We start from the raw sequence: 24299 nt of genomic DNA, 5'->3' as shown, positions 1-24299 counted from the left end.
GTTAAAGAGGAAAAAGACCCCAAGGGGTTCTGCCCCTTCTGCCTCCACTTGCTAGTCATTGTTTGCTTGGGTCTGTTGGCTTCTCACTTCCTCTACCTGCCCTGCTTTTAGGATGGATCCTCTTCCCTGCAGAAGCCGGTGGTTGTGCATGGCAGCCACCAGTCTTGGCTCTGTCCTTTATGTGCTGCCTTTCCTCTGGGATCACAGAAGCACCTCTAGATGAACAGATAGCCTAGAATGCTTTTTGAAAAGCAGAGTAGCATAGGTGGGTAAAAATGAGCTGCTAAAGCAATTTATACGTTCATGTCTCTCTGTGTAACAATTCATTTCTTGCACGTTCCTGAAAGCAGGATTCTTATGCACATAAATATTCAAAATAGCCGGGACTGGGGTTGTAAAGACCCAAGGCAGCAGCAGAGGCAGCGTGTCTTTCTCCATGTACCTTTTGTCCTGCCTTTCCCTAAGTTAAACAAGAATAGCCTCTTCATGCACCCAGCCTAAGCTGCACTGATCCAAATGAGTTCAGAGTCTCCTCGCTGCATCCTTGATGAAGCTGATTCCTTGTGACAGGCTGGCCTCACGCAGGAACTGCTTCCTCGAGGTTAGGTGGGGTTTCCCTAGAAAACAGAGGTGGTAAAAGGGCACTAGGGTCCTCCAGAGCAGGCTGGCGCTTGCCTCATGAAAGGCTTCGTTTCACTCCCAGCCCACCCTCCCTGAAGCCTTGCTTCCCTTTGATACAATTTTGCCTTCTGCAAGAGGAAGGGGGAAGAAGCTTCACCTTTGTGATTCGGAATCAGATCAGCACGAGGGAAGCTGAGGTCAGTGGTTGCTTTTTAAAGCACACGCTGCCTCCAGCAGCCTGCAGGCTCAGCCTTGTTTCGGTAACCAGCACTCAACAGGCCTGAGTCGCTTGGGCTTTTGTGCGCTTGTTAATTACAGAGACGGAGGAGTCCTGTAATGCTGGAGTACTTAGACAGTAAGGAAGGAACCCAACTTCAGCAAGGGCGTTTGTAGGATAGCTGGAGAGGCCCAAGGGACTCCACATTGAATGGGGAAGGGGTGCTGGTGCGTTCAAAAGCCAAAAAAGAAGAAAAAGTTTTATTTCTAAACTGAAGGCCCTTCCTGGCACTGCGCGTGGAACACCTCACTGCTGCGGCTGAGGCTGCACAATGGTGCATCCAGGAGCAAAATCTGTAGTGCTAGAAGAGCCAGGCAAGGAGCGTTTGAGTACAGAGCTAGGTGCTTACACCCACCTCAGACAGGAGCAGACCCCAGGCTGGCACCTTGAAGCAGATCTGCCACGTGGGCTCCAGGGTCCGTTTGTTGTCTTTGTGGCAGCTGCAGTGGTGTGTTTGAAGTCTGTGCTGAGACATGCGATTTCAAGGGCTTTCAGACAGCCCCCTTCTGGGCAGGAAGTTTCACAATTTCAGAGCAAAAGACACAGTACAGAAAAATGAAAAAGCTTTTTAGTTTTCCTTCCTCGGCCTGCCGTATCAGGAGACAACCCTAAGCACAGTAAGTGCAAAGTCAAGATCTTTGTCGTGTTTTAAAGAACAAGAGAATTTCTTACAAGTGTACGGAATTTAGCCTTTCCCACCCCCAGTGCAAAGACCAACCTTTGCAGGTGAGCTGGTCAGTGGAGGATTTTGTACTAGCACCCTAACAGTAGTGTAGCAGGAAATACTTGATGTGGAACCGGTTTGCAGCAGTGAAGGATTAGGCTAAGATAAAAGGCAGATGTGCTCAGATTGCCTCCTGAGAGCATCTTCACTTAGCTAGAATTCACTGTATGACCAAAAAAAATCAGAGAATTGCAGTTTTTCAATATTAAATCTTTATTATATACAAAAATATTTCGTTGGGAATTAACAGAATTTCACAATTTTTACATTAATATTTTTATGCTTGGCTGTGTTTATTGTGAAAATATTAGCTGTGAAACAGACAATGGGGGTTTTAAAAAACAAGTTACAATTTAAAAATGTCCTACATATTAGCTGACTTTATTAACGTCAAGTCAGAATACTAACAAGTCCCATCCAGGCCTGCTCTATAGCATTGTATTCAAACAATTAGGTACTAAATCATCTTCAGCTTCACATTAGAAATAGTTAAATTTTCTTTTGTATGATGTTTTCAGCTAATAAAATGTATTCTAATAAAATGTATTTTTTACAGGAGAGCAGTTCTTGAAGTTTTACAAGTGTCAAATCCAGTTTAGTATTCTGTAGAAGGAAAAAAAAACAGCATGCAAAGCTTCCAATAGGAAAAGAAAAACCCTTGTGAGAACAAGCAAGGTAAAGAAATGCACAGTGACAGACTTTCAGTACACATTTAAAGCAATACACTTACTTAAACAAGACTTTATAGTTCTTAGCCCAGTTTGGGGTGAGAGGGAGGCAAACTTTCTTGTATTTTAAAACCTAAGGAGGAGGTTCCCCCTTCTATCAGAATACTCAAGTGTTACAAACAGGTAATGTATAATGCAGGACTCGGGGAGGGAAAGCTCAACATGCATTTTTAGAGGGGAAGAAATCCTTTTCAGCAGTTCTCTCCCTATATAATTGTGTACAAGACCTAAACCAACAAAAATCAGTCAAAAAAAAGAAAAAAAAGCCCAATTTTGACAGCTGACAATTTTGCTGCCACTCCCAGAACTGCGCAAAGCACTATCATTAGTTTTGCTCTATAGTATGTAATGTATAAGATACCAAATAACTGAGAATTTATTTGGGTTTTTGGAAGAGATTTTACTGTATTCTAGGTAAATGTTAGCTACTTACGAAGCGATGACTTGGATCAGCTGTGAAGACAGCCAGACTTGCATGGACAAGCATTAGTGTGCAGTTGATGACATCAAAAGGAAAAGCGTAAGTGGGAGAAAGTGTCTCCAAGACTACTTTAACCATTTTAGCCTTGCAGCTTGGTCATATTCCACATCCAACCACTGCACTAGCAGCAAAAGAAAATCTATACCTAACTAGCAGGAGAAAGGGTTAAAAATATTGAAAACAAAATTCACATTACTTTAAATGCAATGTATCCTATAAAATATAAATATTACTGAAACTCTCCTTAAAGGGAAAAAAAAGAAGTTTGGATGTGAAACTGCTTAACAGCCTTTACCAAGCTGGAATTTTTGTTTGTAAGTCTGTGCAGGTCAATTCCAGCTTCAGTGCCAGTAAATGAAGTAAGAAGTCAGCAGTTCAACAAGTGACAGTTTGTGGAATAGTATCCCACTGTGGTCCAAAATGAAGAGTTCAAGTAAGTTAGCAGACACTGTTTTGAATTTTTTGCAGTATATTAACCCTAAGACTAATTTATCTATCTACATAGCTCTACATGTCTGTGTGAGTGCACTTTGAATGTATTTGGAAGCCAAAGCTGCCTCTTAATACTCGTTACAAGTGTTTTTAATGTATTAGGATCATTTCTTTAGTGTTGGGACTGCAAGCACTAAGTTACACCATTCTTAAATACCGGTGTCTCTATTGAACACTGTTACCTCTATGAGACAAGTTGGGAATCCCAAACAATTCACATCAGTAAGGTTCTTTAAAATGTGAAGACTGAAGGGTGGGGTTGGGTGTTGTTTGGGGAAGGGGGGGCAGGACTTCATTTCACCCCCTTCAGTAATGACAGTCTGCCAGAGAAAGCAAATAAAAGTACCTTAACTAAAGAAATCCCGAGATTACTGACAGCTAGAGAGAGATTTAAGGCAAGAGGTCTAGCAGACTAGAAGTCCTCACATCAACTAACCACTACCTAAACACGGATAAATTGATCTCTAACACTGTTGCAGAAGTAGTATCATTAAGTTTGGCAATAACGACACAGTGCTTTAATGCATCAGAACTTGGCTGAGGCAAGAAGCCCCGCATGAAGTAAATAATCCTTATCCGTTTGCATGATAGATGTGACAGACTTCCACCTGTACCTGGTCTTAAAGCTGTACCTGCAGGCACAACGAGCGGCTGGGAAGCTATCGCAGTAGGCACTATAGATGCTTTGAGAAGTGGCATCTGCCTCAGCCTTCAATCAGAATGAAGACGATAGATGAAGACTGGATGGAAAACCAAGGAAAAGGTAAAGGAAGTTTGAATTTGTTCTTGTTCACAGTAGCAGTTTGTGTAAAAACAGCAATAACCCAGATCTCCCAATTTCTGGAGTTGTGCTCTACTTGGTCACTCTGTACTGGTCCTTACTTAAGCAGAGCAGAGAGGCAAACTTGGCTCCAAAGGGTCCCTAGCTAGGAATTTTTTGTGTTTAAAATAGAAAAAAAATTTCCTATTTATTATCTGAATCGCCCTTTAAAAACCAACAAACCAACCACAGACAACTTCCTTAACACTGAGCTGCAGGCAACTCATACAGCAAACCACTTAGGTGTGATTTTAGAAGATGCAATGAATTAGAACAGAGGATCAGCAAAATAAAATTGTTCCGCTTTGAGCCTGTAAAAGATGTGACAGCTTATGTAAACACAAATTCCAGACTGAAGAGATGATCTGCTGTCTTGCTCCAGAAAGCTTTTTTTTGTATGACCAAGTGCACAGAGCTGCACTGACCTGAGGACTGTGCACAAATGAAGAATACTGCACTGGGTGTAAATTTATTTCCCGTGCCTGGGTCAGTATGTGATTTTACCCTCATTGTATATCTGCAGATCATTTGTAAAGCCGTTGGTAAGTAAGTCCATGCAAGGTGACATATTGTCAAACTGAACTTAATTGCCTACAGCTTGCACATGATGTGGAACCTCAAGTAGGCCTGCCAGTGTAACTTAAGAGACAGCAAGGTAATCAATCACTTGGGTATACATACACCAGAGTATTTACATTAAAGTTGAAGTTGGTGTATACTTACAGGAATTTTTGGTGCGTTTAAGGAAATAACTTAGGGGTCTTGGCGTACTGACTGTACTTTTATGTATAACTTTTCATACACAGGGCAACTACAGTGTTTCTTTTATAAGTCTCTCTATATGTACAGAATTTTACAGCACCTCATGCACTGTTTAAAACATAGAAATTACAGATAAATATAGAATTTTTAGATTGAAATATCTGTATATTTAGAAAAATATACATTAGTAAACGCAATAAACCAGGTAGAGAAGTGTACCAGTTCTAAAGTCTCACATGCAGGTACATTTCTGGATTAAGTCATGGTAGATAGTAATGTGGTAGCAGACATGAGCATTTTTTGTTTTACCATCCACATACATACATATACACAGACAACTATTTGATAATTCACTTTTCTAAACTACTTAAATAATTATCTTGTGATACATACCACATATCTTAAACATTTAGCAGCATCTTCACCTTGCTCAGACACACCTATTGTTATTAACAGTCAATGTAAAAACTTTTCCTGTATCTGGAAAATGAATGTTTCGTACAGAATGAGATACATGAAATCCTCGTTATTTGAAATCCCCCAGGAATACTTCACACAGCTGTTATATGAAAAGTTTTCACTTGCTCAAACCTAGCCTTTCGAAGCATCTTTCCCCTAACTGCACAATGTGCAGGTGCCTATCTATCTTCTGATCTGCTTTAAAGAACAGGTAGAGTCTATCACCACTGTGTATATAACTGCAATGGCACCTTTGTTCTAAGACCCTCCAAGAATGTATTGTTTTGTTTTACTAAAAGTAACTGTTATTCTAGTAATCCTACCAGGTAGTGACAAATTAACAGAATATCTGATGAAAATCTGATTTTGCTTTAAAAAAAAATCCAAAATGTTATAAACCTGCCAATCTGGACTCTCAATTTGCATAATTTAACAAACAGATGCAAGGAATGTGTGTTTTGGTTTTTGTTTTTTTTTAACACTTGCATGTAACCATCCCATTAAAACCTGCAGTCACTTTGATAATGATCCTTGAATGCAACCTAAGCAACCCATCTCTTACTGCTTCAGAATTGTACTTCTCATTAGCATCAACATTAACAGCACAGGGTCAGCCGCTAGGCTCTGCTGTGCTAACTTAAATGTGGTAGATTTTAAAACGCTATGTGGAGCTTAAGCACAAGCTGAAGTTTCAGCCTTTAGCAAATGCATGGCTATTTGGAGATTGCTTGCTAGGTAGGCTCTTCTGACAGTGTGATCTCTGAGATGGAAAGAGAAGGAGCACGGTTTTCCTTACTAAACCTTGGTGCCCATGTTTCATGTGATTCATTTGGCTAAAAGTATGAAAAAAACAGATGAAAAAGTGATATTTGCAGTAGAAACAACAACAGTGTCGGAACTGAAGAATCTTCTCATTCCATTATTTGAGGAAGAGTGAGCTCAGCCCACTTTTGGCATCACAAATAGAGCATTTTCTAACTTACAACGAAAAGGCATCGTATCTGTCCAGTTAGCACATCTTATTTACAGCATATGTAGGTCTTCTATTACACAGTATACAAACACAGTTCAGTCAATTTCAGCTTGTAGTGCCAAGAGTAAGTCATCAAAATAGTCAAGCAATGGCTCTGCTATCTTTGCTGCTACATAAAACATTTGATCCATTTCTCAAAGCAGCCTCTGAGTGACAGGATCACAGAACATGTCTCCTGGGAAAGGCAAATAAAGGTCTTGTGCTGCTGCCACGCTTAAAAGCTCTGCCAAACTTAAAACCAGAGCAAACGCATCCTGAAAACTGTAACAATAAAGCAAAGTAGCGGTACAAATTTTCCTTAGAAAATTTCAGATTCCCTCTAAAAGACTGAAATCTCAGTGTTAACAGCCACACCGATGACCTGTGCTCACACACATTTTTTGACTCATATTTTCCAAATACACTGGGATCTCACATTGCTCCCCACCCTCCCCGCTCACCAAACAACCAACTTGATAGGCTTTTTAAATATCATCCATAGTATACAGGTGGGGTGTTTTTGATTTTCTGTTTTGTTCTAGATTTACACGTTTCCTATACCACATATCAACAGTTTCCCTTGTGCACAAAGAAGTATTTAAGAGCCCCAGAAACACCACTGATTTACAGTGTAGAAGCTTCTTTTCCTTCAGAAACAGTTCTGAGGACGCTGCCTTTTTAACAGCATTCTGTGTCACGCTTTGGTGTTGAAAAAGAATTCAGAAGCCAGGTGCCTGTCACCAGGTGGAAGAGCAATGACTTGTGTTTAGACACCTAACCTGATAATTGATGGTGTATGTTACTATATACAACAGCTAAGATGGTAATATAAAATGTGAGCACAAAAAGAGCTAGTCTTAGTGGCAAGCTATATTTTCATTTTGTTCTTGTCAAGCAGAAATTTACATTAGCGTAGGTTTTGATGAATGAACTTGCAGCTAATATGAATTGCACCAATGAGCCTACTAAGGGGAGAATTGTCACTAAACCTAAACGAAAATATTGTAAAACAAAAACAGTATAAACAACATTGCTTTTTAGCAGTAAGCTTCCAATTCACAAGCTATTGGATGAAAAAATCAATTAAAAACACAATGCAACAAAAAGCACAGAAATTCCATTATATCACGCTCAAAAATACAACAGTTTATCACACAAATATTCCAAAAGATAATAGAGAACTCAGCTAAATATCACAGGAAATCAAGCCACAGATCACTATATAAATATCAAACAATGTCCTAAGAAAAGAAAATACTGTGGTTTTTTTTCCTTTTTTTTTTTTAAGCAATGTGTTTTCACAAGTGTGAAAAAACAGTGCTAAACATTAAGCTTCACTCTACAAGGCTCCACGTTATCAGGTTCTCTCTAGGCTACTTCACCATCGTACTGAAATACCTTGCATACAAGCTTTCTAACGTAGGTACTTCAACCATAACAGGCTAACAGGTTAGCTCCCAAGAACTAACCAAGCTTGCAAGGTATTGCTTTATGTTATTTTAAGAGACACATATAAGGGAACCTACAGAACAGTACAGTTGTCTAAATCAAGAGACATCAGGAATTTGTGAAACATCAAGAATGCATCAACATTAAGCAGAAAGAAGCTGGAGCAATGGAGCTGGGTGTTGGTTGTTGCTTTTAGTAGTTAGAATTCTGCTCCCATTAAATTATTAATTTTTAAGGAAAAAAAAAAAACAAAAAGAAAAGAAATTAGTGTTCTTTCCTAATAAAAGCTACAGACTTTTGACCAGTTAAACACTGACATTAACAAGTTTTACAAAAATTGTTTCAAGTATCCTCTTTTTAATCACAGTGAAAATGTAAGACCAAGATGTAAATGTTAAAGTGAATGACTGAAAGTTTCTTAGATGAAAAAGGCAAAGGTACTAAATCAAAACATATAAAATGCTTAAACGCATTTCCTTCATGTGATATGAATAGAAAGGTTATCTGTAAAAAGTTAGAAAAATTAAAATAAATTACATATTTAAGTACACTTTCCCTTCAACATTTTTCTTTTTATAAAAAGTCAGAATAGTGTACTTTTGAATATACACAGAGTAAAAACGCACAGGTGCCGCAGGTTATCGTTGGTATCTACACAACATCTTGTCACATTAGTTTACTTGCTGCAGTTGATTTTATTTGTTACTTATGCTCATCTTCAGCAAGCTCAATATACCCAGCTAATTGGGACCCACTGTGGTTCCAGCCTCAGTTTCTCTATAGCAGTCTGTAGCTTCTCAAAGGCTTTGTCTAGGTTGTCATTTACAATGGTCAGATCAAAATAGTGGTTGTACGCTCGCTGGATCCGGGCACTTTCATCAACTGTTTTTTTCAAATCAGTGTCCTGTTGAAGGCATTTTAGAAATTACTTAGAGCACAAGACTTGGCAAATCCTTATAAATTAAGTACCACTTCATGACATAGTACAACTGACTGTTTAAAGCTCTATATTGTACATATTGAAAAAATAAGAAAAGGTCTCATTTATAGCAAATCCACACAAAACTCAAGTTAAAATGCAGTGACTGGGCTGAAAATGTTGTACAGTGTTAACAACGTTAATTATGGCAACCAAGTGTTGCAAATTTTGTGATTTTTAAGAAAGCCAATAAAAACACATGAACTGGGGCCTGTATACGCAACAGGCAGCTCATCATCTTGTGTGTGCAACTGACAATTCAATCAGAATAAAATTAATGCTTTAGGAATAATTATGTCAATCAGTTATGTTAATATATTTATGCCTCCTACCCCCCTAAAAAAAAGCACCAAAAAGCCCAAGAAATAATATTACCATTAAATGAAAGACAATGGAAGATGCATTTCTAGAAAGATCCTCTGGAATACCCTATTAGTTTTAGAGACTACATTTCAGCCTTCTTGCTCACACATCATTTCCTCATTCCTGAAGTGCTACATTACTTTATTTCTGACATGAGCTGCAAAGTGTGCAGGAAATTTCTATTCCTACACTATGAAGCTGCCATGAAGGGCTGCCAATCAGCATTTTTTCATGTTTCATTAGTCCTGCGTTCTTAGAAGACTCCTCTCCACTTTCACACAAAAACAATTTTCTGTAAGCAGTTATGAGATTTGTTACCCTGCTAATATTCATCTGAATGTTTTGAAGTCCCAATACAGTTGTAAATACAAAAGTCAAAATTAAAACTTTGCAAATAGCCTTTCCTTCACAGTAAACGAAGGAGGAAAGCAAACAAACATACCATCAGAAGCCTCAGAATTTTTTGCTGTGGCCTAGGAAGCTACAAATAATGTAGACAGGCCCTCTAGACAGCAGGACATATGCAATAATTTAAATGTACATTGCTTTTTCATTTGTTCAGGAAATACAAGAAGAAGAAATGAGAAGTTATGCTCTATATACATGTCCACAGATTTGATGTAGAATCTGTACAGATACATAAAAGGATGTCCCTTAGGGAATCATATATTAGGAAGTGCAGGAAATTATTCTTATACTTGTCTGGACAGTTTTAATCTTGCCTTCCTGTATATGCAAGGCAGAAGTTAGTGTTTGTTTGGGGGAGGGAGAAAACACAAAGCACCCCCAGAGGTACTGGAATCTCTAACAACCAGAGACCAAAACTGGGACTGGACAGTCTCTTCTGTGGTTAGCAGAAAGGAATCTCACAGGTTTGAAAAAAAAAATCAGTGTAAATTGATTCACTGCCCATTTTATTGCTCTGAATGCCCCAACAGCATCATACAAGATACCGCTACTATCTAAGCTATAGCACTACAGTTGTGAGTTGTCAGCATGCCGTGGCTTTTCTCGGATAGGAAAGATGTACTGCTGTGCACAGAGAATGATTTTGTTCACTGTTCAATCTGGCTTTTTTTTTTTTCCAATTTGGTCCTGCAGCTGGGAAAGTCCATGTCCATACAGAACACTTATAATTTGCTGTGTTGAAGGACACAGGTCTCACTTGCTTCTGCGTGTCTCAGAAAAGGAGACAGGATCTAATGAATAAAATGTGCCACGTCACTTTACATGACAAATCCAAGGAACTTCAGGGAAGGAAAAGCTATTCAACACTTCTTTTTCTGGCAGCTCCCAGCCATTTTCAGTGCAGCATGTGCTGCTGCAGCAGTGGAAATGAAGCCTAGTCGAATTCAAGTTGGGTTGTTTTTGTTGTTTTGCTTTGTTGTTTTGTTTTTTGCCTTTTAAGACAGTCTGCAGTATCTTTCCTGAAGCTTACAGAGTCCATTTTTAAAGCACACCTATACTGTAAGAAGAACCTGAACAAAACTTTTTGGGGGGAGAGATGGGGAAGTGAAGGAAAGACACTTATATAAAAGAATAACTCCTACCGTCAAGTATCTAAAATTTGCTGCAAATAATCAAAGGTAGCACTTCCCAAAGAATACATTACAAGTAATTCTTGTAATCAACACTTATCTGTAAGAGGTCTATTTTTAAGAAAGAAGCAATCTGCCTTTTACATAGTATTTGATTAACTTCTTAAGTAATCAGCAAAAATCTTGCCTAACTTTTCTTGAAGACTTTAATTTCAGGAAAAAGAAGTCCATCTAAAATGAAAGTTAAAAAAAGTCTAAACATCCTGCTCAAAACAAACTAAATATAAAACAATCTGCTTACAGTGAGAAGTTTGGTTGTAATTCCAGCATCTACCACAGCCTTATGCATAGCACGCAAAGTCTCCAGCTCCGGAGCAGCAATAAACACTACATAGGGCATGAATTCTGAAGTCCTCAGTATTTTCAGGGCCTAGAAGCAATGAAAAAGAAAAAAGTATGAGAACAAATCACAAGTCCCCATTACCTAAGGGGCACTGCAAAACTAGTCTGCTACAATGAGTAGAAATACATGATAGGTGAAGATTCTTACTTCTATTTCAGAAACTCCTGCATTGCCTTTTGAAATGCTCAACATTTTTTTCCTTGGCTAAAAAGATCTGCTGCTCTGCAAGGCTCCCATTTCCATGCAGAACCTAAGTTTTTTTCCCCAACCTTTCTAACTTATTCCAACTAAGTGCCATAAATGCAGAAATCCAGTTGGCAATGCAATATTTCAACCAGCTAAGAAGCCTTCAGATTTAAAGGCATACCTCTTCTCCATTGTACTCCTACTTTTTGAGTGTCACATAAATGATATACCTGTGGATTCACATCCAAGATGCAGGTCCTTCCTGTCTGAACAACTTCAAGGATAGAATCAATTTTAGTGCCATAAAGATTTCCTTCATATTCTCCATGCTCTAGGTATCTGCCAGCTTTAATATCCATCTCCATTTCAGCTCGTGACACAAATCTGTATGCTTGCCCATCCTTTTCATCATCCCTTGGCTTTCGTGAAGTAACTAAACAAAAAATATAAAATATAAGCTGAATTATCTTTTTGTACTTGGAATACATGCAAAAGACTGGACTGCTATTAAATCAGGGAAATTATAATATGGAATAATATCTAATTATAATTGTTCCATATACAGATTCATCAATTATTCTAGTTTACATTCCAGAACTGAGCACAGCCTTTCTCATTCTCTTTATTTATATTCTTTCCTGTATGTTGTTTATCCCCAATTCTTTATTTCCTTTGCATTACTCCTTCAGACCATATACAATACTCATTCATGCCATTTTTTTAATTATTCACTGAAAATAATTCTTTAGGTGACTTTGAAATCAAATGGAACTTTAACTCTCAAAAGCCAAATTTACTTCTGAAAAATCAACCGAGTACCTTTCAATATCCTCCTCCCCCCAAAAACACCATCACATCCTTCATTCACTCTTCAGAGCAGAATTACCTGAACTAGCTATAAAGAAAAGTTAGCTCAAATACGAGAAGAAGCCCAGCCACAGTAGCAAGAAACAGTGGTGGCCAGCTGATGCTACTTTCCAGGATAATCTATCCTTTAAAGTGAAGAAAATTCATTGCAGAGAAATGGAAGCCCACACTTAAATATAACATTAGCAGCTAGCTTGGATGTTGGCATGCAGTGTGCAGCACAGATATTATTTAAGTAAGAAAGTGAAAATTAAATTATAAAATAATGTATCAGATTATTACCTACTTTGCTGCCCTATCACTGTATTACCTGCCAACTATCTGCATTTAATTAGATTTCACTTTAGAATGCGGATCCCTTTGGCAATACTGTGATACAAGTAGGAAACATTCCCCCCTCTCCAGGGATTCCTATCAACTTCATTATTATAGAAAACTCAAGTCCCAAAAGCAACGATCTTCTGAAACTGTTAGTAATGAAAGTATTACTAGAACACCTAATCTTAGACAAGATGCTACAGATTGACTGGAAGTATAATGATTAATATAATACATTAAAAAAAAAAAAGATCAGTTTGAAATAAATTTTAGAGCATAAGCTATAACAGCTGACAGCCAGATGACCTGACAGTTCAGCTATGCACACTGCAGAAAAAAACACAGCAACATTTGCTGGATCAGAACTCAACACCAAGGCCACACATGCAGCTATCTCAGGCATTTTCCAACAAACGCATGTAAGAAAACATCTTTTGTGAATAACCAGAAGTTTTCCTAATCAAAGAAACTGAGGCCAATTAAAATTACTGATTAACCTACTTAAAATCTCAGTATAATGTAAAGAGATGCCATATACAACGAACTATGCGCTTCATAACGTGTATGATGAGATTGTCAGATGGCTGAGTTGGGAAAGTTAATACATATGACTTCATGACTTTAAAGGGCATTCAAAAGCTCTACGTACAAGCATTTTAACATCGTGTTACATTACTGATTTGTAGCTACAGCATTTTAGAGAAATCAGTGATTCTAAGGGCTTTTTAAATGGGAACAAAAAGTTTAAAAAATAACAAAGTTTCTTGCTTGTTTGGTAATAAAAATAATGGGATTCCCAAGGGAAGGTTTTCTTTAAAGAAATAACACTGCAAAATCAACCTTGTTATTAGTCACATATATCAGCTCTTAGTGCAACTGGCCAGTTTTAATGTTTAGAAATTCAGCAAATTAGGAAGGGAAACAAACAGAAGGGAACAGATTGTTTTTGAAATTCTGAAGGGGACATGGCAGAAGGAGAACAGTAATGTAGCTAGGGTTGTCTGGTCAGAGGTCAAACAGAAGAGGGACAGTTTAGAAAAAAAACAAGATCTTTTAAGTGAGCAAAAGCAACTATGTGACTGGAATGAAGGCAAGAAAACAACCGAATATTTCAGTTAAGTGAGAAGGTTCTTTTTCTGAAGTTGATAGAAAAAAAGATGATGGGCTTGGGTCTAGATAGAAAAAACTTCAGATTATCATACAGACATTAAAGATCACAAATGCTTCTGTTTTATTGGAAGCTTACTTGTTTCCTTTCCCTAAATTTCCAATACTAAAGTAACAATTTATAATGCCTAGGGTGCTTCTACAGATGGAAAACTAAACAGCAGACCTGAGAAACTCCACTGGCTGTCGATTACAGACTACTAGCAACTTCCAAAATCCCCTCAAGTGTGTGGGGTGGTGACTGACACTGCGTGAACCTAGCAGATGGGCAGATACTTAACGGCTGGCAGATGCACACACAAAAACTGGTTTTCTGCAGCCTCAGTAATGGTTAATTGGGAGTTGCAAATATTTTCACTGTAGTCATATGAAAGTCCAGTTGTATGATAAGATGAAGAATGTTTTGTCCTTTTGTTTCCCCACTCCCTGTAATTTTTATACACTGAGAAAATTACTTCTACCATGAATCAATGGCATAAGCTTTAGGTATTTTCCATATAATAAGAAACTTAACACATGACATTACAGTAGGAGTGCTGACAACTTACATGGCACCGTAGTTCCAAACCTAGTAGGATTCAGTACTATAAACCTGTTCTTCAAGCTTCTTCGCCCCACTCCTTGGGCGCCAATTAAGACCAGTGTTTTCCTCTGAAAAGGAGGCATTTTGGCTACTTCCTCATAGATCTGGATTTCATGACGATCAAATTCTACATTGAGAAGCATACAAAAAAGTTAGTAGTCAGAACTTTAATAAAAAAACAATAAGGAATTCTGCTATATCTGAACAGATCATTTGTGAATATAAATAGTAGTCAAAGGGCTTTAAGTCTGATATAAGCTTTCTTGCTTTAAATTGGTATGGAGATAGAACTTATTCATGGAAAACATAAGGTCAGGTTATTGCCTTTACTTCCAAGGAGAAATTTCTAATGGGACCAGAATGGGAAAATTGCGATTAACAATTCACGAGCTGCCAGGGAGTCTCAGAATGGTTGAGGTTGGAAGGGACCTCTGGAGGTCACCTCGTCCAATGCCCCTGCTCAAGCAGGACCACTTGTAGCCACCTACCACGTCCAGATGGCTTTTGAGTGGGGTCTGCCTTTCCAAGGAGGGAGATTTAACAACCATTCCGAGCATTCTCTCTTGACCTGGGCAGCCCAGAACTGGACACAGGTCGCCAGGTGCAGCCTCCCCTGTGCTGAGCAGTGGGGAAGGATCGCTTCCCCCAGCCTGCTGCCAACAAAGCTTTATTTTTTTTCTCTTTTCTAAAAGTTTTTCTCTGATTTCTACCTACTGAAACCTGTATTTAGCACCATTATACCTTCACTGGTTACAACTGCTTTTAAACCAAAAACCTACCTGACTTATTGAATGTATAATCGAATATTTTACTGCAAATCTTTCAGCTTTGGATACACCAGGCTATCTGCAAGTTTAGAAGCACAGAGAACTTCAATTCATATGCAATATTAAGAGATACCTGCATTTCTTGTAGTGAGGTACATCATCTTTTTCTTTTTTTTGCTGCTTATTGTTCCACAGAAAGGCCCTAGAAATACGAATTGAGACAAACTCATTTTTGTTAAATGTTTTTTTCTGAACATTTACATTTCTGATTTACATGAACTTGTGCACGTTTAGATTAACTATGCTTACAAGGACTACTTTCAAGAAATTACCTTTCTTTTTTAAGCCTACATATATTCTAGGGAAGGAGGTTACAGCTATTTTCATACACATTACACAGTGTAGTAAGAATGGAACAGAGGAAAAAAGTAGTTTTCCAGGGAAATTTTCTAAAAAACACTAGAAAAATACTTCAAAAACACTGAGTTTATTAACTTCCATTATATACTATAAAAACGTATCTGGAAAAAAGTGCTAATTCTTATGGCTTTCCCACCTCATTTAGCTTTTCATCAGCAGGTGGTAAAACTGATTTATGTATCTACAAAGACTAACACATATACTCTAGACTTTGTCCTTTAGTCAAAGCCCAAACCATACATACGTAATAAACAGCATTTAGCATTATTTTACGTATTCTCATACAGCAGTTTTCTGCTATCTGTGAATGTAAGAAAACCATAACAAATGGAGTCAGAGCAAAATGTATTCCTGAAATTCCTTAAATCTCACCTGAGTTGTCCCAGTCCCTCCTAACAAAAGCTTTTCTCTTCTCTTCCAGGAACTGGCTAGGAATAAGCCCCGCACTTCCTCCTTCTTTGACATGACTAGCCTGGAAAAGAATAAAATCAAAGGTAACTTGTGAGAAGCATTTTTCTCATGTCATGTTGATGACTGACTTTCACACTGCCAGTTTCTCAATGGTGAGTACTGATACATTTATTACTGCAACACACAAAGTCAAAGTCAGACCTGGATGTTAAAGATCTGTCTTATAGTAACAGTGGCTTGTCACTGAAGTATTAAAACTCAGGAAACAAATAAGATACAAGTTTTCCCATTCTATTAGTCTGCTTTTAGCCTGCTAGCCTGCATTAGCTAGCCATAAACTTTTGGAATAAAAATCCTACGTAGAATTCAATAGCTCTAGCTCTGAAGTGATAAAACTCAAGACTTTGTAGGACACAGTACACTTATTTTGTATTCTTGACCTACTCCGAACACGTTCCAGTGCAGCTTATTAACTGTCATTTTATATACTGGGAATGCCATGAACACACATCTACTCATGCCTTTTGCACTACTTAGCTACATATTTAAATCACTGTTCTTCAGTATTCTTGGTAACAGAAGTTTGGCTAAGATTCTCTGTAAACCCAGTTCAGGGCAGGCCCAATTCTCAGCAAGCTTAATGCACACAAACACACCACTATAGAATGTTACACTTTTCTTCTCCGTAACCAGTCAGCCTTGTCACTTGCTGTTTGCTTTTCAAGTTGTACCCTTCTACTTATTAGTGACTTAACGATTTTTCACAGTTAGTGAATTCCCAGTAACTTCTTGGGCACTCTAGCATTTCTAGAATGCCCAAGGAAAAACTAACTTATTCCCCAGCAGCATTATCTGCACAGTATTACCTGCAACACATTACATTGGCGTGATGCATTTAATTTTTGCCATTCATCGAGGGCGTTTATGAGCACTTTTAATTTATTTCTCCTGGATTCCCATAAGTGGCAAGCTGAAGAAATTTGAAAAATAGTATAGAAGACAGCATGTAAGCTAAATGTCAAACTACTCTAGAGTTTTAGTGTTGTACTTCTGAAACAAATTAACTTGGCAGTAATAATTTTTCTGCTCATCCTCACATTTTTTATTCTTTTTTTTTCCTGTTATTACCATCACTGACAAGCAACAGAATTCAGCAACAGTTGTTGATGTATATTCACAAATTTTTGTCGCTCTTAATGAGATGTATATGTATTGCACTCAAGTGACATTTGGCTTTCTATTGCTTGTTATCTAGCAAAGGGTTTGAAATTTAGGGGTGGAAAGGGAAATTAGTAATGCTAAAATCTTAAGCCTAGCTTGCCACTGCCACTTGCAAAGTTGAGTGTCTTGGCTGAGAAAAGTGTCTTAAAGGTTCACTTGTATTTTCAAGGGCACTGATCATGTTCAGCTGTGTGTACAGTGTGTTGAAAAAATAAAGACAACATAAGCATCCGATTAGGCTTCTACTGAAGGACTGAATGCAGAAATACAATCTTAACTGTTAATATTTGAAACAGCGACAAACACTTAGATTATAACATGTTATAGCTTACCGACAGTGACCACCACTGTGAAAATAAAAGGTACATTTTCTCCAAAATAAATATTCTTACCCCTCTTCAGATCCACAGGGTTAATTTCCCTCTCCTCCCTCAACTCTGAGCTCACAGGAACAGGTCCACTTCTTCCCCAGTCACTGCCAGGGAGGGCTTACCACAATTTACATAGTCAACCTAAGACTTTATGCTAGAAATTATCCACTTATAACTGATTTTGGAGTATCTTATGACACATGAACAAAGGCATATAAATAGTAGTAACAGCAAAAACACAGTGTTACGTACAATTTATATATGATTGTTAATATTTTGACTTAAGATACTAATAGCTTGAAATTGGGTTACACTAAATATTTGTTCTTGTATCTACTATTAAAAAGAAGTAATTCATTATTTAAAGAGTTTATATTTAAAGAGTTTGTTATTAAGGCAATTAGTGAAGCTCTTTTTTTTTTTTCTTTTAAACTTATTTATTTACCAACCTGCCACCAATTTGGATCTTCACGGTTTACGATCTGAAGAATTTCTCCTTTAGAAAATTTCAAACCTGCTTCTTTGCATGGGATGAGGTTGTCATTATATGGATTATAATCAAAATGACACTTCACAAAAACCTGAAATGTGGAAAAATTTACAATACTTACATGTTACAAAATACATTCTTACTAATTTACCTGTCAAAGCTAAATAGTGTCTTTATCTACAGCATAACATTTTTGACATGATCAGATTTTCATTTTACAAGTAAAATGCAAGCTATAGGAAAAAGCAAAAAAAAAACTGGCAAAGTACACCAGCTGAGAAAGGAGAAATAATCTGCAATACAAACCTTGGTTGAAAGTGCTTCATGACAAAAATAAAAAGCCAACTGCTCAATTTGGGCAGTGTATTCATGTTTGCACTTCAGTTTGTCCAACTTTAGCATTCTGACTTTAAGTTACTTAAAAATATATACATTACTCAAGGTGTGAGCACTGTCCTCAAGGTTTGTAGAATCCTAAGAATTAATTTTGCCATGAACTCAATGTTTGAAAAGAAACAAGATATGTGACTGCTTAAGACTCAAATTTGATGCAGGGGAAGGAACAGTGAGTTGCATCAGTGGATTGAAAGCATCTTTGACTTTTTTCTGTCAGCCAGGAGAGCAAAGGAAGCAGCACACCTGCCTCAAATACAGCACAGCAGATAGCGTTTGCGCAGTGTAAGCATAGTCTATTATAATCATGGGCATTAAGACCCACTGTCTGAAGGAGTCCCACAAGATGTTTCAAATGCACCAATTTAGAGCAACAAATTACTTCTGCCGTGGAGAAACTGACAGTCTACAGCAACAACAAAAGAATAAGTAATAGCCACCATCCAAGTTCCTTCCTAAAGTCACTGAATTCAAGCTCATCTGTTGAATTCAGTGTGTTTCTGAATTCCACGAAACATTACCTGGACATTGGTCATGTTATAAATACACACACTTCAGCGCAGTTTAGTGTGATTGTGCATAGGTTCTTGGAGGTCACTGGATGTCACAGAAACATGCTTGGAAGCATACAGACACTTAACAATCTTAGATACTAACAATTTTTTAAGCAGACTGATGTGGGGTGTCACCTCAATATGCTGAATAATCCCATTTCCAATGTGTACTTAAAGGCAAATACAGGTATTTAGCCCTTCTGCTAGCATTAAATGCACAAAATAAACAAAGTGTATCTAATACAAATTTTAAAATAAACTTATTCAGAAAATACCAAATAGAAGTTCTTTTGACAGAATTGTTAGAAACATGCTACTGACCTGTTGAGGAATAACAGTGTCTCTGTAGCTGGGGAGAATCTTCAGAGTGACACTGCCACTGATATTTTTCAGCAGTTCCTGCAGTTCTTTTGGATTGTTTCCAACTTCATGGCCATTCACCTCTTTAATAATGTCACCTACATGCAGAAGACCTTGTCGATCTATCATTCCGCCATGGAGAATTCGTGCTATTACCAGATCATTGTTCTCAACTCTAAACGTAACACCCTGAAAGAGGTACGTGACACCTAGTTTACCATTGTTTGAATTTCAATTTCATTTTACCTTCATCTCAAGCAAAATTACATAGCTCTGGGATACTCCTATCTCCCCCAGCGAAAACAGACAATAATAGTTACTATGATGTAAGAGTTTCTAATACACAAGTAAGTATCAAGTGACACAAAAGTGCTTTCAGACAAGGTTTTCATATGACTGAACAATGACTGTATTGTTCTTGATTGCACGCAGTCCTGACATTTTGTATCAAGACCAAACAGATGTTGTGTTAGTGAGTTATGCTAGCAAGTAATTCTACCTAACGACTGCCTGTTCACTAAGCCATAACTTCCTTGAGAGAACACACAAATACCTTCCTGTTTCAACCTCTTAATACCCATCCAATCACCCATTAAATTACACAACATAATAAGGGTAAGAATTAAAACTTAATGCAAGATATAAGGCACACGCAAATGCTTTCACTCACATTTTAAATTAAAGACATCTTCAGTCACTTACCAGTGGTTCTCCTGCTCTTTTGTGAATTCCAAGAATACGAATAGCATCTACTGGAACAATTTGGTTGTTCACTGAAGAATTATTGACTTCTGGGCTAGAAGGAGGGGAATCGTAACATTTTGAAGCCACAATATCATGTGCTTCCAAGAGTGACTGCAAGGGAAAAGAAAAAACCTTTTTTAAAAAACATGGAATAACCATTTGTAAAAGGGTTTCGTGCTGGAAAACCACTGAAACTACCCTTTGAGATCAAATCTTGAAACTATTATTTCATAAGGAATACAGCAAAAATCAATTTTCACGTTTGTATGAAATGTAAGTAACTCACATGGCCTGCTAACCCTACTAGCTTGGCAAATCTGCTCTCTTTTTGTAAATCTAAGTGCTTCTTCTTAAGAAAGCATAAGAGAAATGTAGTGAATTTGGGAGGAATATTCCAGTGAACTTCAGGGAAGAAGATGGAAAGAGGAGTACCTACAACAGTGTTTCACCTAATGAAACAGTATCCAAGCAAACGCTTTAAAGTAAACAAACAGCCCACTGCAAAAAGATGAAGATAACTCATCATTAGATACGTGTATGTAATGTAATAAAGTTTTCCTCCACAGTAATTTGGAAGTAACTCTAAATTAAAGATAATTACAGATATGTAAGGATTTCTAGCAATCTGCAGAATGAGTGCTTTCTGCTTGCATAAAACCAAGGCAGAATTCTAGCACCAAATGAATCCAAGTTGACAGAATTCACATTTGGAAAACAAGAGTTCAGACTTTATACTTACAGTTAATGGTGTTTTTATCAGTGCACATATGTAAGTACAGACCAAAAGGAGGAGATCCAAATAAATATAATCATCTTTGGCAGACAATGAAATTTAGACTTGATTTTCTGGTAAAAAAGGAACTTTAAGATTTAAAGAAAAGATCTGTAAGGCAATATGCACAGGTAGAACAAGATAAAACTTGTGAATTAGAGAGCAGAGACTTTCTGTCTTAAGGAGGAAAAGGGACAGCCTTCAGCCACCACATATCATAGCTCAAGATAAAGGGTCTGTGACACACAGTCTCTCTGACAGAGAGAGGAAGAAGAAAACAAGCAAGTAGGAGAGATGTCTATTAGGCCTATCTTACCTCAAATAACATAGACAGCTTTGTTTCAAACACTGACCTGAAGAGGTATGGTCATGTTCAATTACTGACTGGTGTCAAATAAATAGGTAAAGAGAAGTCACAGAGAACAGGACGTCACAGGGCCTATGGTGACATGCTCATGCCAAAAGAAAGCACGAAACAGTACTAAAAAATGGAGTAGGTGTACAGGCCTATGAGTTTAACAATTTTGCTGCACAGTCTGCTCCATCCTTCTGTAAGTTACCTCTAACCTAACAGTTGTGCAACCGTGTTAGCGTAGTGCTAAGCTCAACATGCAAACCTCCAAGTGTCATTTCTGAACAGTCATTTTAAACTGCCTACCACGTAATGACCCTACTGATATTTCAACTTGAGATTAGAAGGAGCTACTAATTCACGGATTCTGCCCCTGCCTTTAAGACTGTAAAGACAGCTGCTTATTGTGGCTGCTCTGATACTGTGGACATAAACCAAATCAAATGAAATAGGAAAAACAATAATTTATTTAAATCAAGCAGCTGTCAGATGGTAGCAATTTCTAATTCTTCATCATACAAGACACATGCAATCCAGAAAACACAGATCTTCATTTGCCAATGTTTTCAAGCATAATTTTTGGATCTTTCTACGTTTCTAAAATGAAGCCAACTAGTATCAACTATGTTTTTTGACACATTAACACAGACAAAACAAGTAGATGTACCTATATGACACTTTCAGTTTTCTCTTTTGGTCACACGCTAGTAAAAAATTGTTCCCGAAACTCCTGGCCACAAACTACTTATTTTCTTGTGTAGCCTCACACATGAGCATACTTATACAGCTTGCTGCCCTTAACAGTTATATAATTTATGGATTATAATCTGATTCACAGCCAAAAAAAGTAGTAAGCAAACAGTCTGTGCCATCCTTTTCAAAATAACATGCTCCATAACACTTTTCAGTTCTTAAAAGCCTCATCCCATCATTCGCATTCTGATTCTATTTATTCGCTCAGTTTCATGGATGAGCATGAATTCATTCAACTGCTACTTAACCATCTCTTGATCACAAAATCTTTTTCCTGCTATTTCCATGATGGCTGAGTCACAGGGGGACTATCAGGGACTGTAAACTGCTGCCCATAATTGTAAAATTATTTGAGACAAGCAATACCATTGATTTGGAAAACATAGAATCAGCCCTTAAAACAGCTACACAGTAGTAAACATGAAATTTTAAGAGAGCTAAGTTCTTCATGGTGGCTTGTTGTACGTCTTTACTGAAGTGGAGACAGGAGGCAAATTACATTTTGTGTAATTACAAGTCACATGGAATTTTTTCTTTCTTCCTTACAGATCCCTTCTTGCAGAATTTGGAATATGTCTCCCTGGAACAAATGAAGCAGAAAGGATAGCAATTCTGTAGTAATTAGTTATTTTTCTATTTCCTCTTTAAAGAAGGAGACATAGAGGCTCCCCAAGACTCAAAAAGAGAATTGTATCCACATTCTAGACTGCAAATTTTCTTAGAAGTTCTTCTAGAGTGGTCATTACTATGATATCAGTTAAATAAAAACACTTACTTGAAATTATGCAACTTTGCCCTTAATTGGTTTTAATGCCTGCCTCCAGATGGGGAACAGCAGCACAAAATTAGGGGCCAAAAAGTACACTCTAATTTTAGGCTTCCAAACTGAGTAACATCAGATCTATTTTTACAAAATCAGTAGCTAGCTGCTTTATGGCTGTATGCAGCAGCCCAAACTGCTCATTGTTTCTGCAAATGAGACTAAACGTCTCACAACAAGAACTTGTAAAATAAAAAAATACAAGATTAAGCTGATTCAGACTTCTTTTTAAGTGAACTCAGTAATTCTGACAGAGTGAACGATACTTTAGTTCTCAAAGGCAGCATTTAACTGTCTTAGCCATTAAGTAGACTTTTTTTTTCCTTTAGCTTCCTATCTGACTCTTTGCGTACCATCCAGGTTTTGCAACAAATGAAGTAGGGAGCCCTAGAAATAGCTTACTTCTCTCACATACCCATGACTCACCCACTGGTACAGAGAAAAGAGCAGGCAACTTTGCTCAGAGCATGTAATAAACACGACATGAATTTTTAAAATAGGTTCCAAAAGAGAATCAAAGAGCATAACAGTAAGTCTGATATTGATACTAAACTAATTAGAAGATCATGTAAACAAACAAACACACGGAGAATGACTGAAATATTTTTGCATTGTAACTACCAGTTCCTCCAAACTCATCCTCTCCCTGTCCAGTCCCAATTTCTACTAAGGGGATCTGCTTCAGATCAAAGACTGATTTGAAGGTTCATTCAACAGTAAGTCTCCAAATCATAGTCTTTGATCCCTTAGTCACGATGCCATTTTGGACAAATAAGAATGCAAGCTAGGCCAATATAATATTCTCCAGAGCAGGCAGAGGAACTACCAGCATTCACAACAGCTACTACATTAAAGGTTGAGGTGTTAAAGTGTTCCCTATTTCCAGCAGGCCACAATACAGCTTGACAGCATTTCCCATGTCTATCTGTGTTAAATGGAAATGCACCTATAACATAAAATTGAAAACTTTTTTTTTTTTTAAAAAAAAGCCATATTTTTTAACTTGTACACCCAAAAATGTTTCTATGACTCTATACCTGTCTGCCAAAAGCAGCACATTTATACTTTGACAAAAGGTTTGCTTATGTTCTTATAAAGGAAAGTCTAGAATCCACCAAGGATTTACAAACCCTAATCTTCAAGAGACAGTATGGAAACTGATAACAGAATGGCAGCTATGAAAAAACACCTCCTTCTGACAAGTATATGTCAAAATTTCATGTATGTTAAAGTACAGCAAGAGTGAAAGGGATACAGAGTTGTAATTTAAGCTCAGTGCAGATCACGTGGCATAAGAGTGTCGAGTTCATTCACTTTGCAAACTGTACATCTTACACAAGTATGAATGCAAAAAGCTGAACTCAACTGCAGAATGGACTGTATCAGGAACTGAGACCACCTGGAAAAGCTAAGGATGAAGCCTTCGAGTAATCTCTAGTGTGCATATAGAAACTCCATGTTTGTCCAAGACTACTGTAATGGAGACAATACCACAAATTAAGATGTACTTGAGGTGATACCCAAGACTAAAATAATGCTCATGTTTAACCCCATGACTAGTGCTTTACCATGCATTCAGAGTAAAATCCTATATTAAAATTGGCTACAGGTCAGTTTAATTATTAAACTTAGATCTGTATGT

At 37.5% G+C, this 24299-nt stretch overlaps 1 protein-coding gene and 1 long non-coding RNA gene across 13 annotated transcripts in view; one reads left to right on the top strand and one right to left on the bottom strand.

Annotated features, from left to right (window-relative positions):
* Positions 1-1987: 1987 nt before the first annotated feature.
* The window catches only part of PALS2 (protein associated with LIN7 2, MAGUK p55 family member), a 58103-nt gene continuing 35791 nt past the window's right edge, over positions 1988-24299 (bottom strand). For all 12 annotated transcript variants that reach the window (XM_066991844.1, XM_066991840.1, XM_066991838.1 and 9 more), the window contains 9 exons: positions 19919-20071; positions 19178-19405; positions 17869-18000; positions 15789-15888; positions 15130-15198; positions 14195-14356; positions 11525-11727; positions 11007-11135; positions 1988-8729 (listed from right to left, as the gene is read on the bottom strand). In XM_066991844.1, coding sequence (XP_066847945.1) covers positions 8553-8729; positions 11007-11135; positions 11525-11727; positions 14195-14356; positions 15130-15198; positions 15789-15888; positions 17869-18000; positions 19178-19405; positions 19919-20071 — 1353 coding nt within the window. In that variant the 3' untranslated portion in view covers positions 1988-8552. The remainder of the gene's footprint in view (positions 8730-11006; positions 11136-11524; positions 11728-14194; positions 14357-15129; positions 15199-15788; positions 15889-17868; positions 18001-19177; positions 19406-19918; positions 20072-24299) is intronic.
* Positions 3947-24259, top strand: LOC125183519 (uncharacterized). Its single transcript, XR_007165664.2, has 4 exons — positions 3947-4086; positions 15838-15910; positions 19250-19414; positions 22386-24259. It is a non-coding gene; the product is annotated as an uncharacterized lncRNA (long non-coding RNA).

Source organism: Anser cygnoides, chromosome 2 (genome assembly GCF_040182565.1).
Source record: "Anser cygnoides isolate HZ-2024a breed goose chromosome 2, Taihu_goose_T2T_genome, whole genome shotgun sequence".
NCBI lineage: Eukaryota > Metazoa > Chordata > Aves > Anseriformes > Anatidae > Anser > Anser cygnoides.
The sequence above is the reverse complement of the archived record's forward strand: the minus strand, read 5'-3'. Positions and strand labels throughout refer to the sequence as shown.